Source organism: Haliotis asinina, chromosome 7, assembly GCF_037392515.1.
Source record: "Haliotis asinina isolate JCU_RB_2024 chromosome 7, JCU_Hal_asi_v2, whole genome shotgun sequence".
NCBI classification, from domain to species: Eukaryota; Metazoa; Mollusca; class Gastropoda; order Lepetellida; family Haliotidae; genus Haliotis; species Haliotis asinina.
Window position 1 is genome coordinate 3201584 of NC_090286.1, and position 15995 is coordinate 3217578.

The 15995-nt window shown below is 38.0% G+C and overlaps 2 protein-coding genes across 5 annotated transcripts in view; both read right to left on the minus strand.

The window, feature by feature from the left end:
• The window catches only part of LOC137291607 (scavenger receptor class F member 2-like), a 251613-nt gene that overhangs the window by 78796 nt on the left and 156822 nt on the right, over positions 1–15995 (minus strand). The gene's annotated exons all lie outside the window — the stretch shown is intronic.
• LOC137291605 (uncharacterized) overlaps positions 1–15995 on the minus strand; it is a 41210-nt gene that overhangs the window by 15005 nt on the left and 10210 nt on the right. For all 4 annotated transcript variants that reach the window (XM_067822991.1, XM_067822989.1, XM_067822990.1 and 1 more), the window contains 2 exons: positions 8179–8311; positions 1712–1911 (listed from right to left, as the gene is read on the minus strand). In XM_067822991.1, the coding sequence (XP_067679092.1) occupies positions 1712–1911; positions 8179–8311 (333 nt within the window). The remainder of the gene's footprint in view (positions 1–1711; positions 1912–8178; positions 8312–15995) is intronic.

Sequence of the window (15995 nt, forward strand, 5' to 3'; positions counted from 1 at the left end):
AACAACATGAATTCCTCAAACCTGGACATGGTTAGTGAACAGAGTACTTTTGAAAGAAGATTTTTACACATCACTATAAGTGTTCAGTTGTGTCTATATGCATGAGGATTTCTTGTGGTGCAAGAGGCCACCAAGAAGGATGGACTAATATGAGGTAGCTTTTGATTCCATCTGAAAAAATACAAACAGATCAATTACGACATGGAATGTATCTCAGAAGTCTTTCACTTATTTTTTTATATTCTTGTACCTGATTTTGCATCTAAAAGAAAGAAAAAGATATATTTTGACATTTGACAGGTGTGTTATTTGACTTGCATATGGAAAGGGCATGATGTTTGACTGGTATATGTGATGGGTGGAATGTGTGAATGGTATATGTGAAGGGTTTAATGTGTGACTGGTATATGTAATGGGTGGAATGTGTGACTGGTATATGTGGTAGGTGAAAGTTTGACTGATGGTGCAGTCAAACCAAAACTTAAAGCACAAATTCCTTGTAATGCTAAACGGCAGGGATCTAGTCTCATTCTATTAATTATGACATACGCCTGGGTTTATGTCATCCCATAGGTGTAGGTTTATTGTGTCTAACAGTATCCTAGGATTGCTGCTCACACCCTTCTCACTGTAATCCCTGTTAGTATGTCTCAATTTCTTGGTTGTGTGAGCCCATATATATGACCTATATATATGACCTACATCCACATCAGTATACTTCAAGTTCTGTAAATCATGAATAGTGTTTCCCCTAGGAACATTTAGGAGGGCGCAGCGCCCTGCCCTTTGACTTTTGTGTCCTGCCCTTTCTATTTTGCGCCTGCCCTTTTTCGCCTCAATCGCAGTCGTTTACTATGATGAGTGTGTATTTTCCAGATTTGAAATGCTTTTTTCAAATTCTAATCTTAAAATACAAACTGAAAAGAGTAAAAACGAACTTTAGAATTGAAATTATAAGACAATTTGACTTGTTATACATTTTGTTGTTTTTAAATAATCCTCACCAACATGCCCTTTGAGGTTATGAAATGCCCTTTTCCATGAATTTACCCTGCCCTTTCTGAACCCTAGGGGGAACACTAATGAAGTTGATGCAAGAAATGAGTCTGTATTTTCTGGTTCTATTACACTGACGTATTTCAGTCTCATCATGTCTAAATGAGCACTAATTTCCATGACAGTAATTGATATCCACATTACTAGTATGTAACAATAGCAGAAGTGTTGACACTACACATTACACCAATACAGGATGCGTCTTCATTACAGGTATCTCAAGTCACATGTAATTATCACCGGTTACAATCACCAGTCATTGTTTAAAATCACTCAAGCACATCAGCCAGACTAGACATTCTCCAACTGTACAGGATCATATCGTGATCTTTGCTCACCTTTTGGAATATGTTTGTAAATATTATCATAAGACAAGTCGATGCAAGCAATCACTTGATCAAACAGTATAACAGCATAATCAGAATATTGTCAGCTAATGTCCACTCATTGCTTAAGAAGCTCAATTCAGACTTTTTCGTTAATGACTGTAAGCTAAATAAAAAACATCAAAGATTCAGGGTGGCACATTTAATCATCAACACAGATTCCTGAGCTCACCACATTAATTTTGCCATGCATTTTAGACCATACCTCACACTCCTGATGCATTGATTTCATGATGTACAGTAAGAAACATACTAGTTATTTGACATACCTATCTGTTTGAGACTGACGCTATTGCAATAGGACACCTGGTGGTTGGGCTGGCGCCCATGGATTATGATCAAGTAGGTGTCCTCCCAACACTGTTCAGCAGCTCCTGGAGGTCTGCAGTCAAAATTACATCGGCCTGGAATTGTTGTGTTTTGTAACTTGCTCCACACCTGGTTACTGCAACTTTCATTATTCGCTGTCCTGAAAACAGATTTGTCACATTTACCAACCTGCAGTCTGTTTGTGCAGTGAAAACAGATCGATGAATTTCACTTTAAACAAAAAAATACATACAGCAATGTGAAATTAAGACTGCGAATCCTCGTAATTTTACATTGTAAATTGAACATTTACATATCAGAATCTTATTCCACTTAAGATAAAAGTTGGTTCACAAACGATCATAGATTCAAATCGCTCTATTTGATTGTACTACAAGGGTGTATGCACATTAATAAAAAACTAAGAACAACAAGGATTGGTCTAAGTTAAGACTCATCATGTTTTTTACGTGCATTTGTTTCACTGTTCCAACTACTGTGCTTACCCCCTTGTTGGATTGAACATGCTCATGCATCAGTGTCATCATGTTTGCTTGTATCACATAATCAAACAATGACCCACTCCCTTTTTCACTATTACTGAGACGGAACTTCCGGTTATGGAATGCTCCCAAGTTTCGACTGCATGGTGGTTAAAAGGTTTGTCAACCCTGATGTTTTTGAGTCTTTTGCCAAACATTGTCTGCCGTAAAATGAAACCTTCAGGTATTTACAATATTGAAATGTTTCCGATTAATGTTGTAATGATCCTGCTTATGAGAATTCAGTTAATTTGCTGAAATTTGAATAAATGTAGGTGCCTTGTCAACTTTGGAGGAGTCCGAGTTGTAATGTCATTGGGTAATGTTTCATAAATACTGTCTCATGTTACTCATAGTCGTATCAAACCTTTTTACTATATTTCTCTAGTATATAGAACTAGTACAGTACATTGATCAGAAGTGTGATATTATCTTGTGAACATTTTCTTGTCAGTTTATTGAAATTACCAACCACCCCTGTTAGTGAAGTAGAACTGTCTTCCAAGAATTGGCGGACAAGTTCGAGTTGCCCACATGATGGTATTGACCTTAAAAGTTGTTATATCTTAATTCTGTTTGTGTACAGAGTAAAGAGTATCAATATTTCCATAGTTGAAGAGTAAAAATCTAGGTTATTGTGTAAGGAGTTAATATAGGGATTGCAGTAATGGCAGTGACTGTTTTATATTTAGTATGCTTCAGTTAGTGTTGCAAGTTGCATTGTTGGATAATGTAACTTAAAACATCTTTATTTGTGTTTCAGGATATGCTTTGCATTTCTGTATTGCACCATCGAACAAGACAAACCAACACAGAACATATTAGAAGAATTCATGGCTCGCTTGTCTGTTCTGTTCACACCACTTGTAATGCACACCAATAATAATGATTTGAATCTATGATTGTTTCATAAGTCATTAAGGCTGAGAGACGCGTTTATGTTTCAAATCAATTAGGTTCTCACAGCGAGAACCGTGAATGGGAGGTAATAAAAAGCACCTCTTATTCAGCGAGAGCCGCACATGTTCGTCAGCAGAAAGCACCTCTCACTCAGTGAGACTCACATGTGCGTTTTACTTTTTAAATTTATACTGTACCTATTATTTCATTTATGTAGTGCTGATCAAAGATTAGCTTTTCTTATGAGAGAGGTTACCTTCTGTGTTAATCAGAAGATGTACTAAAGTGTTTTGATAACAATCGCTAGCAATGTCATAGGCTTATACAGGTAAATGAACACATGTCTGTGTGAAAGGGACTTATGAGATCTTGTTACAGGAGGTAAGTGTTTGTTACTCGTCATTGGGACTATTTTTGCACATTGATTGATTTAACGGTGACATGGTTACAAAACTATCTAAATTCATTTATTCATTCATTCATTGTAATAGGTCATATTATGAATCGTAGTCATAAATAGCAATACTGTATTACACTCATGTTCGTATAGGTTTGAAATAAACCAAGTTACTAATTTATACCTAACTCAATTGCGACTATTGACTTTTCATAATTCTAAAGTTGACAATGTTACATAATTGAATATGAAGTGATAACTCTTGCATCGACTCATAATATATATATTACACATGAGCCATACAAAGGAAACTGAAGCATTTTGTTCAAGCTGTTGAAAGTTTCATGTTGATTTGAAATGTGATGTTTCAATGCAATTTACATAAACATTGTGTAACATTTGTACATTTGCACCAATTTCACATTGTTCTTTGCAGTCACCAACAGATTACTGTCTCGTAATCCATGGACTCCGAGACCCACGTTATTGACTCATTGAAGTCAGTTTCAACAATTAAATGGGCAAAATTTTGTTTTTTTTTACAATCAAAGTTGCAAGTATCGCGGGAAGTCAGCAGTGACTTGTCAAACTGTCTCCAACGTAAGTTGTATCAAGACAGGTAACAGCCTGTGTTCATTGTTATGTTAAATATGTTTGCAGAAAACTTGCATTATATACTAGCCAGATAGCAATGTAAAATAATCTGTTACAATAACAGCTTTATATGTAAAACATTCTGATAATGGAATAGAAGTTCTTTGATGTAATATTATTGGATTGTTTTTACCTGAATCACCTGTTCATTGGATTTTATGCATCATTCATACTTGACAAAGGTACAAGAATCTGCACCGAAACGTCGCTATCACACAATAAAGAAGTTGTTATCCATACAATTTGTCCTATCTGTGCACAGCTGATCACTATTTCTGGCTTAGTTGAATAACAACAAAGACATATATTCATGTGAATATATGTCTTTGATAACAGGTAGTGATTTTTTATTGCAAAGTTTCCCATACATATATATATTTTCATTTTCAAAGTTTGTTTATTTTCACCTTCAACGATACGATATATTTTTACTGGACTCAATTCACGAAACAGCAGTTTTGTTATGTCCTTGGAATATACGATATAACTCGGCCTTTGTTCCACATTATGTAATAGGTACTATAACGCGGATGTCTAATAACGCAGGGGGTCATCCATGGACCCCAAGATGATCCAGAGTAATTATCAGGTGTTTCAATGAACTAAGTCCTGTTTATAAATCATCAATAAAAGCAGGATGATATATCAATTACAGAATTGATACACATGCATATAATCATTCAATCAGACAACAATAATGAGATATTTCAGCACCTCTTTCAACCTGGAAACAACAGCCTCTGACAGTATGGATGTCCAGTTATGATGCCCTTGATGAAAGTTTTGTCCAGTGACAAGTGTAAAACAAACAAATGCGGTGTTATATCATTGGACAACCTCTGACAGAATGCATGTCCAGTTATGCTCTTGATGGAAGTTTTGTCCTGTGACAAGTGTAAAACAAACTAATGCGCTGTTATATCATTGGACAACCTGTTTTATGGAGTCACGCCCATTAACAATCTTCTGAACCTTTCAATATAAATATAGGCAAGCCCATCTTCATAAATATTTGGGTGGGGGTGGTGGGGGGGGAGTCAACAGCAAGTGTACACATTATAATAAATCAGTATTGAGTCACTTTTTGAATTCTATAATACATAAACTTGAATTGGGATATTCACTCGTAACAATGTGCAGATTATATTTAAATGTTCAACAAGCCATTATGTTTGATGTGCTAGTAGTGGGCCCCAAAATGTATATGCAAATAAATACTATCTCTACTCAATGGTTGTAGTGGGTTATTGAAGTGCTTTGAGCGCTTTAAGGAAAAATAAACTCGCCAAAGTGCTATTTAGTCCTGTGTGTACATTTCATGCATCCTTACGATTATGTATGTTCATGATACACAAACTTTTTCATGATAGTTAGAGCTGATAAAGCCAAAATCCAGCATATCGATTGGTCAACGATCTAGCGAATAACGATTCTGTATCCAAGCTGTCTTGTGACCAAACGTGCTCCTCAGAAATTTAGCCCACGCCCCATCACCTGTCATTTCCTCTGTGACAGATATCTCATGATACTATTGGTCACAGATAACAAATCAGTCACTACATTGAACAGATGAGATACAAAACGTTTTATTCGGGGACTTTGACCCATGACCCTTTGTCGTATATATATAGATGTGCCAGGAATAGTATTATACAATGTGTATGTATGTTGGTATGATAATGTATGTTTTCTGCGTTAAATCTAGATGAACCAAAGTGACAAAACTGTGAATCTGTTCCATGTAAGTCACAGACTAGCTTATTAGTACTTTCCTTAAAATATCCACTACATACTAACAATATATCAGCAAACATGCTTCTTTCATAGAAGATTCTTAAACATGTACATAAATTCTTCTTTACTGCCATTGACACAGATGTTTTGTACAATTTAACCTCACGCAATGATATGAGAGAGACAATTTGTTTAAGAATGTCTCATGTCTTACATACAAAGAATACCCTCATACATATGTTAAGAAAATATACCCGTACTCGCCACCAAAGGTCTACAAGAGAAAGCGCAATAGAATTACGTAAAACGTTACATATATATGTATTCACATCTGCTTTCTTTCAACATATATCTTTATAACACCATTAAACAATTAAACAATCATGACTTGCTTGTATGATGAGACAGTTATAAGGTGTGAACAGCCCTAATTAGCCTCACCACAGCCAGACAGGCAATCAGCACGGGGTTCCAGGTGTTGAGCAGTGAAGTGGCTCTCGGGCTTAATGAGTTAAAGGTCACATGCAAGGTAAAATACAACTTGGCAGATTCTGATACCTTTTGGTATGCACTTACCGAAACAAATCATTAAAGATGCCAATTAAACCTATAAAGTTAAAAAAATGTGACAAAAAAAGGCCCCCGAAATCAGAGTTCAAACGATTCACTAAATTTTCCCCATAGATGGGGGAAAAAGTGGTTTCAACAGCTGCGCTGCACTGCGCCCATAACGCATGCGCAGTGAATAGGTTCGCGGAGCTTGAAACAGTATGAGGTCATGAGCAGTAGTCTAATCTTGGTTGTGTACACAAACAAGTAAATCATCTACTCCTTACATAAAAAGCTTGTTAATTGTGGCAAGCAGCCTCTGTCACAGAGAAAGCTCGATATTTGGTTCATTGACACCTATGTGTCTGCCTGACTGCCTGCTAAAGACTATGCAATACACAGCTTCAATCATTTACCACATGCAGTTTGAACTTAACACCTGTCAGGAAATACGCCATTAACAAAATAAATTGATTTGCACCCGTGTCCTGTCTCTGCCACATTATGTAATTAGGCTGGTGTGATACTTGTACACATGACATGTTTTTATGTCTGTGGGTGACAAACAAACCACATCCATTTTTCTTGGATGGCTGGATCTGACGAAAACTGGTGCAAACTCTTGTCAGTTTCAAGTACTTGGACGAATGACAGTTTCCATCCACGCAGTAGTTCACCATCTCTACTGAGATGATTTTTGATTGGATCATATGCAAATTCAGAGAACACATATTTATAAAACCCAACATCTCTATATACTTTCTTTGCGGATAACAACTGTGTATATGTTTTTGTTTGACAATGGTATATGAATTTATACTGAAACGACACATCAAGTACAATAAACGAAGTTGTTATCCACAAAGAATCTTACTTTCTTGTGACTCGCCATACTTCTAAAATGCCCATCAAACAAATCATCTCTATACACACAATAAGCCCTCCCACGAACCAGCCAATTGGAAACCGTCGTTACACTTGAGTGTACATCCACCCGCTATGACTGGGTTCGGTCTCCTGAGGGCTTCGTTTCGAGGGAAGTAAGCCCAAGTGCAACAAAGTGCACTTTGAATAGCAACTGTATGCATAAAATTTTGTTTATTTGCTTTTCACAAGCAGCAATGCATATTATATGTCATGAATAAGTGATAATTGGACTAAGCTGACCTGCAGACAATCATATCTGGAGTCGATAAACCTGGGTCACTGATAAAATCAGCAAAGGTCAAAGTCAAAGTCACAGTATCTCTTGTTTACAACAGAGGTCGGCTGAGATATGTGATCATCTACAATATTTAAAAAAAACCAAACACTTAATTTGTAAACATGAACACAAAATTATACTATAAACATTGATAATAATTCTTAGATTACTCTCTCTAACACTTGGCTGGCTTTTTTTCTGTGTCCACAGGCTGAGATAAAAAAATGAGACTAAACCGTGATAAATCACCTAATTCTCACAGAACCATTATGATCACAACTAACTTCCATTTGTCAATAAAATACTTAATTATTTTAGCCGTTGAATATATTTCCACACAAATCATTGTATGTGTGTATTCCATATACCTTCATCATCTTTACACAACTTTAATTTTAGCAAACAAGATTGTACAGAAATCAGTAAAATGTGGTCATGTCTACCTACCAGTCACTGTAGCAAACTCCCATGTAGCATGTGTAGGAGTTATGTCCCTTTGTGTCAGGTACATCATATGTACAGTTGATGGTCTTCTTCGCATGGAATATGCACTTGACGTTCTTTGGTTGTTCCAGAGGATCTGAACACATCAAACACATACATCTACGTGAACACATGAAATATGCTGGGGTCAGTCCCACTAAATGATCTTAGTGCTATGATAGTTCATTGATGATGATGATGATGATGATGATGATGATGATGATGATGATATTTAAACTGAAATCATTCAGTTGAACAATGAAAACAGATAAGAAAATTACTGTCATAAATGAGGTGAGACGAGGAGAGGACAGATGAGGAAAAGAGTGAGATGGGTAGAAGAGAAGAGAGAAACTGTGAAGAAGACAGAGAAGACAGGAAACGTGAGGAAAGAGTGAGTGAGTTTAGTTTTACCCCGCTTTTAGCAATATTCCAGCAATATCACAGCGGGTGACACCAGAAAATGGGCTTCACACATTGTACCCATGTGGGGAATCGAACACGGGTCTTCGGCGTAATGAGCGAATGCTTTAACCACTAGGCTACCCCTGGAAGGAAACAGGTTAGGTGTGAAGAAACATGAGGGGAAGTGAGGAATGGTGAGAAGGCAGAGGTGGGATGAAATGAGGTGACAAAAAATAGAATAATGGAGAGGTGAGTGGAGGAATAGTGGGGAAGAGAGTACTAGGGAGGAAAGGAGAAGAAAGGAAGACAGGAGAAGTGAAGAAGTGAAGAAGTGAAGAGGACACTTGATGAGAGGAAGAGAGGACTGGTGAAGAGAGGAAGAGAGGACAGGTGAGGAAAGGAAGAGAGGACAGGTGGGGAAAGGAAGAGAGGACAGGTGGGGAAAGGAAGAGAGGTCAGGTGAAGAGAGCAAGAAAGGACAGGTGAAGAGAGCAAGATAGGTCAGTGAGGGGTGCAAGAAGGACAGATGAAGAGAGGAAGAGAGGAAAGGTGAGGAAAGGAAGAGAGGACAAGTAATGAGAGGAAGAGAGGACAGGTGATGAGAGGAAGAGAGGACAGGTGAGGAGAGAAAGAAAGGACAGGTGGAGAAAATAAAGAGAGGACAGGTGATGAGAGAACAGGTGAGGAGAGAAAGAGAGGACAGGTGGGGAAGGAAAGAGAGGACAGGTGAGGAAAGGAAGAGACGACAGGTGAGGAGAGAAAGAGAGGACAGGTGGAGAAGGAAAGAGGACAGGTGATGAGAGAACAGGTGAGGAGAGAAGGAGAGGACAGGTTTGGAAGGAAAGAGAGGACAGGTGATGAGAGGAAGAGAGGGCAGGTGCGGAAGGAAAGAAAAGTGAGCACAGGGGAGGAGGGGTAAAGTGCGCAGAAGAGGGGAGAGTGAGAGAATAGTGATGAGAGGAGAAGAAAAGGAAGGTGAAGAGAGGTGAAGTCATCAGAGGAAGAGAGGAGAGGACAGGTGTGGAGAGGTCAAGTGACTTTAGGTGATGGTTAGATTAGAAGAGAGGACAAGAGAGGTTAAAGGAAAAGAGGAGATAAGAAAGTAGGTGAGGTGAGGAGGGGAGAGATGGCATGGGATTATCATCTACTTAACTTTAATCATTACAATCATATCTATATTCCAACAAATAAGAAAACACACTGAGTTAAATATAGTAATGTACAATCAAGATCAGACACACAAGATCAGAGTGTACTTGACTTGTATCACAGTTCCGATGGCATCCAGTGGAAGCAGTACATATACAAACAGTCACAAAAGAGCTGTACAACACAACTATTGTGTGAAAATAGAAAAACATGAAAAAGAACTTTTCGATTAATTGTAACAGGAAAATCTGGGATCCAAGTAACATGTAAAGAAATATTGATTGTTGAAAAGTTTTCACAAAATATATTTAACATTTGAACGTATACAATAATATAACATCAATTGACTTTCAGTTTCAGTTTTCAACTTTGTGATTTCAAAGAAACTATATACACGTATTCACATGCATCTGTTTAGAGCCTTGATTTGAAAGAATAATCATTTAAAGAAGTTTATGTAAATATATCCAAAGAATACATACAAACAACATACAAACACTGTGACTGTGGAAAGCAAACAGAAGCAGAGAAAGTTAGTTTTAGGCGAAAAAGCAAAAAAGCTGCTACACCAGTAGACAGGGCAAAGACGACATAACAGTATTTGTGCCTGGGCTAGACCATTGTGTACATAGTTATCATTTCAAATGTGATGTTTTAATGTCAACAGGTAATCTAATGGTTACACCCTTGAGGTCAGTCTATAGAGTATCTATAAACCAATAACACCCACTGTTAACATGTAATGAACGCTGAACAAGCTTGAATTATTTTATGAAGCTCATTTGAAAATGTCTACACTGGAAAATTTCCTCCATCAATTTTGTTTACTACAGTTTTCTAAATACACACTGTTTTTTTTCATTAAAATTCCATGAAAGCAAGTCAAAATTTATACATAAAACTGATGAGTACCTTTCAGCATCCAACATTTGTGTCAAATGCTCAAAATAACTCATATAGCAATGAATATTGAGGCCCATCAAATACCCTGTCTTGACACGGTTGTGTTTTTATGATTAAACACAAACTGTAGACCATAAGTACAAAATGACTACCTTGGTTATATCTTCTTGGTCCCAAAAAATGAAAATGAACAAGGGTTAAGTTTATTTACCACAGTTGTATTTCTGTATTTCTCCTCTCCAGTAGGTACTATTCTTGTATACAAAAAGGCGACAATTTTAACTGGCTTCCATGTCTTTGAATTACCTGAATGAGTCATGCAGAAACATTTGTAAGATCACTCCAAGGATGGTCCTTTCAAAACCCACTACATTGAGATATAATCTAAATCTTTTCTTTTGTACTTTGTTTGACATTAATATTAATTGTACTCTGTAACATAACATGTTAGTTTGTTGTGCAAATCCATGTTCATGCTATTTTTATTTCATGAATAAAAAAACATGTTCATAAAAAAGATTTCTTTTTTAAAGTTTAACAGATCATTTGTTTAGAATGACTGTGCATTGCGTGCTGGAGGGGAGTGGAGTCACGTAATACCACAGACTGTGTGTCATCCCTGAAACGTTATCCTCATGTGGTGTGTGTTATCACTTCGTAACACTTCATGATATCTGAAATTTTCAACATGCTTCCGGTTTTGTTGTCTCTTATACAACTAGTTATAGGACGGTCACACAGTGTGCATTCTACCTGGATGAACACAGATGAATGGAGGTTGAGTCATGCAGAAATAAGAGATTTTAAATATTTATTTCTATTTTGACATAACTATACAGCATACATGGAGATAATGCTTCTTTTATAGATTATTTGGTATCTTTTGTCATAGAAGGTTTTCAAACAATAAGTGTAAAGCAGACACGAGATACTGGAAATTTCCATGACACCTGAAAATGCAATGGTTATTGTAGTTTCATAATATCTCCATATTTCCTTTTGAGGTGAAAACAAATGGTTTTATCATTTTTCTATAAAAATCTCTTAGCACAAATTTTGTGACCATAACTGCTGGATTGAGTGAAAGTTAAAGTTGTATTTTATGTCCAAACAATAGGTGTTTCTACTTAAATTACCTCTGCTTTCTGTACAGTTTCCAAGTCTGACAGTTTCTTCCATATATCGGACACAGAGTGAAAATTACACCATGCAATTGTTTCAGAACAAGATTTATATTCATCATAAAACCTGAGTCAGTTTTGAATGACTTATGTCAAACTTGGAGCAGGAATAACTAAACCTTGGGTTATGTTTCTTATGGAAACTTTGATCTGTATGATTCATCGCATACCAAGGGTTAGGCAGGGACTAATTAGTCCTGGTAATCCTTGAGAAGGCAGGTAATATGATCAAATGGAAAATATATTTCCTGTGTAATCTTTCAATGTTATGACTGTATAGTCATGAATGGTGTACCAACTTCAGTATGTCATGACATGAATGTAGTCAAACACAAAGATTGTACTCGGAGGCGGGACACACAAGTCATCACATGGCTGGGGTGGTGGACACAGACGGAAGGTGAAGCTTACAAAATACACCAAGAATAGCAAGTATCAGGATTCTCAGTGAATGATCGCAAACTGGGAATGTGGCTAGGAAAACAGCATCTTAACACTGACATACTGTGCTAGGCCATGAAATACTTCATTAGGTCTGTGATTTAGTGGCAAATCTAGAGAGTGTCAGAGAGCTGGTTTCAACAATTTGAAATGTGGCTGTTAACATACTACAGTCTAATATACTACGGTCTTGTATACTACAGTCTTATACAGTACAGTCTTATACACCACAGTGAAACCTTGTAGTCCAGGCACAAGCTACTTTATCTAGCCTCATGTAAGAATGTCGAGTTTTGATTGGTCCATGTTCAGGGTGAGCTGCAATGTCATGTGACACAGAGGTCAGGATGAGCTGCAATGTCATGTGACACAGTGGTAAGGATGAGCTGCAATGTCATGTGACACAGTGGTCAGGATGAGCTGCAATGTCATGTGACACAGAGGTCAGGATGAGCTGCAATGTCATGTGACACTGGGGTCAGGATGAGCTGCAATGTCATGCGACACAGAGGTCAGGATGAGCTGCAACGTCATGTGACACAGAGGTCAGGATGAGCTGCAATGTCATGTCACTAAGAGGTCAGGATGAGCTGCAATGTCATGTGACACTGGGTCAGGATAAGCTGCTAAGCTGAAACTAACTGCCCTAAATGACCTGCAATGTCATGTTACAGAGCTCCAAATAAGTTCCATGTTTTTGACAATATGGGAGCATTATATACATATGGAAATTAATTAAGCAACACCAAATTCAAAGACACATAAAAACTTAACAAAGTTTAACGAAGTAATTTTGATGATTGATTATTCAATTTTGATGTATTGACATACAGCATGAGCTTTTCATGGGTTGATATGACGCGCGTGAAGCTTGCACAGCGCACGTGCATTGCTTTAACCTCAACTTTCGAAAAATGCACTTTTTCCCTGGGGTGTTTACAAGCGCAGGTTGTCGATTGCATTCGGTTTTTCATTCATTTCAATGTCATGGCACGTAGGAAATTATCAGAGGCCACTCGTTGGCAAATAATCGGCATGAGGAATGCTGGTATGTCTCTAAGACAAATCGGGACTCAAATCGGACGACATCATTCCATAATTTCAAAACTTTTGAAAAAATACCGGGCCACTAATGAAGTCAAAGACCTGCCTAGACCAGGAAGACCCAGGAAGACCACAGTCCGGGAGGACAGAGCTTTACTGAGACTTGTACGGCGCAGGTCCTTCGACTCGAGCTCTCGGTTGAGACAGGAGTGGCTTCCAGGGAGACCCATCTCGAACAGGACTGTTCGGAATCGTCTGAAAGCTGCAGGATACCGGGCAAGGAGGCCAATCAAGCGACCCAGACTGTCTCCAGCCCATAAGGCAGCCCGACTGGCCTGGTGTAATGACCGTTTGCACTGGAACATTGCCTCTTGGAGGAAGGTCCATTTCTCAGATGAGAGCCGGTTCTTGCTGCACATGGTGGACGGTCGTACTCGGGTCTGGAGGCAGAGGAACACAGCAATGGCTCCACGGAACATCCAGGAGACTGTGGCCTTTGGGGGAGGTTCCGTTATGGTATGGGGGTGCATTTCCATGAACTGCAAGTTGGATATCATTACCATCCGTGGCAACCTTAACGGTGTTCGTTACCAACAGGAGGTTCTTGACAGGGCTGTGGTACCTCATTTTGAGAACCATCCTCTGGCAACGAGACCCATATTTATGGACGACAATGCTAGACCTCACAGGGCGCATGCTGTAAATGATTTTTTGCGGCAAAATGCAATTGACAGAATTCCATGGCCTGCCATGAGCCCTGACCTCAACCCCATTGAACATTTGTGGGACTTTCTTGGCCGTCGTGTGAGGCAGAGAGACCCACCAGTCCATAATCTCAACGAATTGACGGCTGCCCTGCATGAGGAGTGGAACAGGATCCCCCAGAATCAGATCCGGAGACTCATCCAAGGAATGAGGAGGCGTCTGGAATCGGTGGTGCGTGCGCAGGGAGGACACACTAGATATTGATGAAAGTCGGTGTGCAGACTCTCAGATGACTGTTCTTTCTTTCCATGTGACATTTGTGTTAATACACCTGACAACAACGTCTGTGGATGAATAGTAAATTGTGTCCATTTTTTCATGAATTTAAGACAGTTTTAAGAATTTGGATTTCGTTGCAATAAAGCAAAGTCTTGATACTTTTTCCCTTTAAGTTGTTTGTCAGAGATCGTCTGTTGAATAAAAAAGTGTCAAACTATATCAACCCGGCATATTTTGATTGTCAGAACACTTCAAAGTTGCTCCAATAGAAAAAATTGGGGTGTTGCTTGATTAATTTCCAGGTGTATACATGAAATATATCCCCAATAAAGATCTGGATCAGCAGCTTTTACAGATATGTTCAGTAAAGTACACAGCAGTTACTATACAGGTGTAAGGAGCACAAACAAAATACTTGAATCCATGTTCAGTGTCTTAGGTCACATGATGTAAGTACATACCTAAAGCTGATGCCCAGATTTGGCACATGCTACTCATGTCAGTTCAGATACAGCTCAATAATAAAGGACCCAAATTGTCATCTTTCGTCAAAGATGTACTTCTTAACAAATACTGAGAGGTATACATCTGATTACTTTGTTGGCAGCAATATTACATTTGTGTCAATTTAGTATTCATCAATGAAATCAGAGTTTGCATAGGACTACCAGCCATGAATAATGGTGATTCACGCTCTGGAAGACTGAAAATACATCCGAAACTGTGATGGCTATCCTCTTCCTTTTCCTTTTGAGTGAGATCTGACGGTGACCTCTGAGATAGATAACAACTTATGTGTGGCTGGAATATTTTGTATTGGGATTTTGAATAATGCTGTATTTACTAGCATGATGGTGAATAACACGAGTGTATGATACTGTCTGGCAGAATGGATTTATTGATCGTTTTACTGTTAGGTACAATATCACAGAACTTCACGTCATTCCATACAAACATAACTGCATATACAAAAGCAAACGACAGATGTAAATGGAAATAAATATTCAATAAATGAGAGCTGGGTTTTACAAATATTATTCATTGCCAGCAGCATTGGGGAAATTTTTTGCAATGGTCAAGAATCAAAACTCTGCATGATAAGCTATTGCTTGTTTTTGGCAATCAACCCTCATAGTTATAAAAGTAGAAAAAGATGTGAAACTTCCATGTGAAAATACTTGTTACTGAACGTTGTGCAATACTTTGTACTTTCACATCAAATTGTCTTTGCATGTGTTGAGAGGAAATCGTGGATGACAAGCATATCATACTAATAAGGTTTCACTGTGATTTTAAAATCATTGAAAAAAATAACAAAGGAACATTGAGAAAAACTAGGAAATCATTGAAAAAACACGGCTAGCTGTTATCAATACTTTGTCAAAAGCTGTATGTGGTTCTTGTCTTCCTAAGGCTGGAGAGTTTTCTAAACAGAAGAGTCCAGGGTCATCTTTGCTGAACTTAACTGAAATTTTGAGGCCTGATCTTGACTCCACCAATGGACATTACAAGTTATGTCTCTTTACTGTCCCTACAACTCACCTATCAGATTTCACTTCTCTTATCATGGAAGCATCCAGTCAAATCAAGATCTGTTATCAACATAATCAAGATCTACAGCATGCTGAACAGATCTTTGATCAAAAATGCATCAGATCGCTTTGCAAGATAATC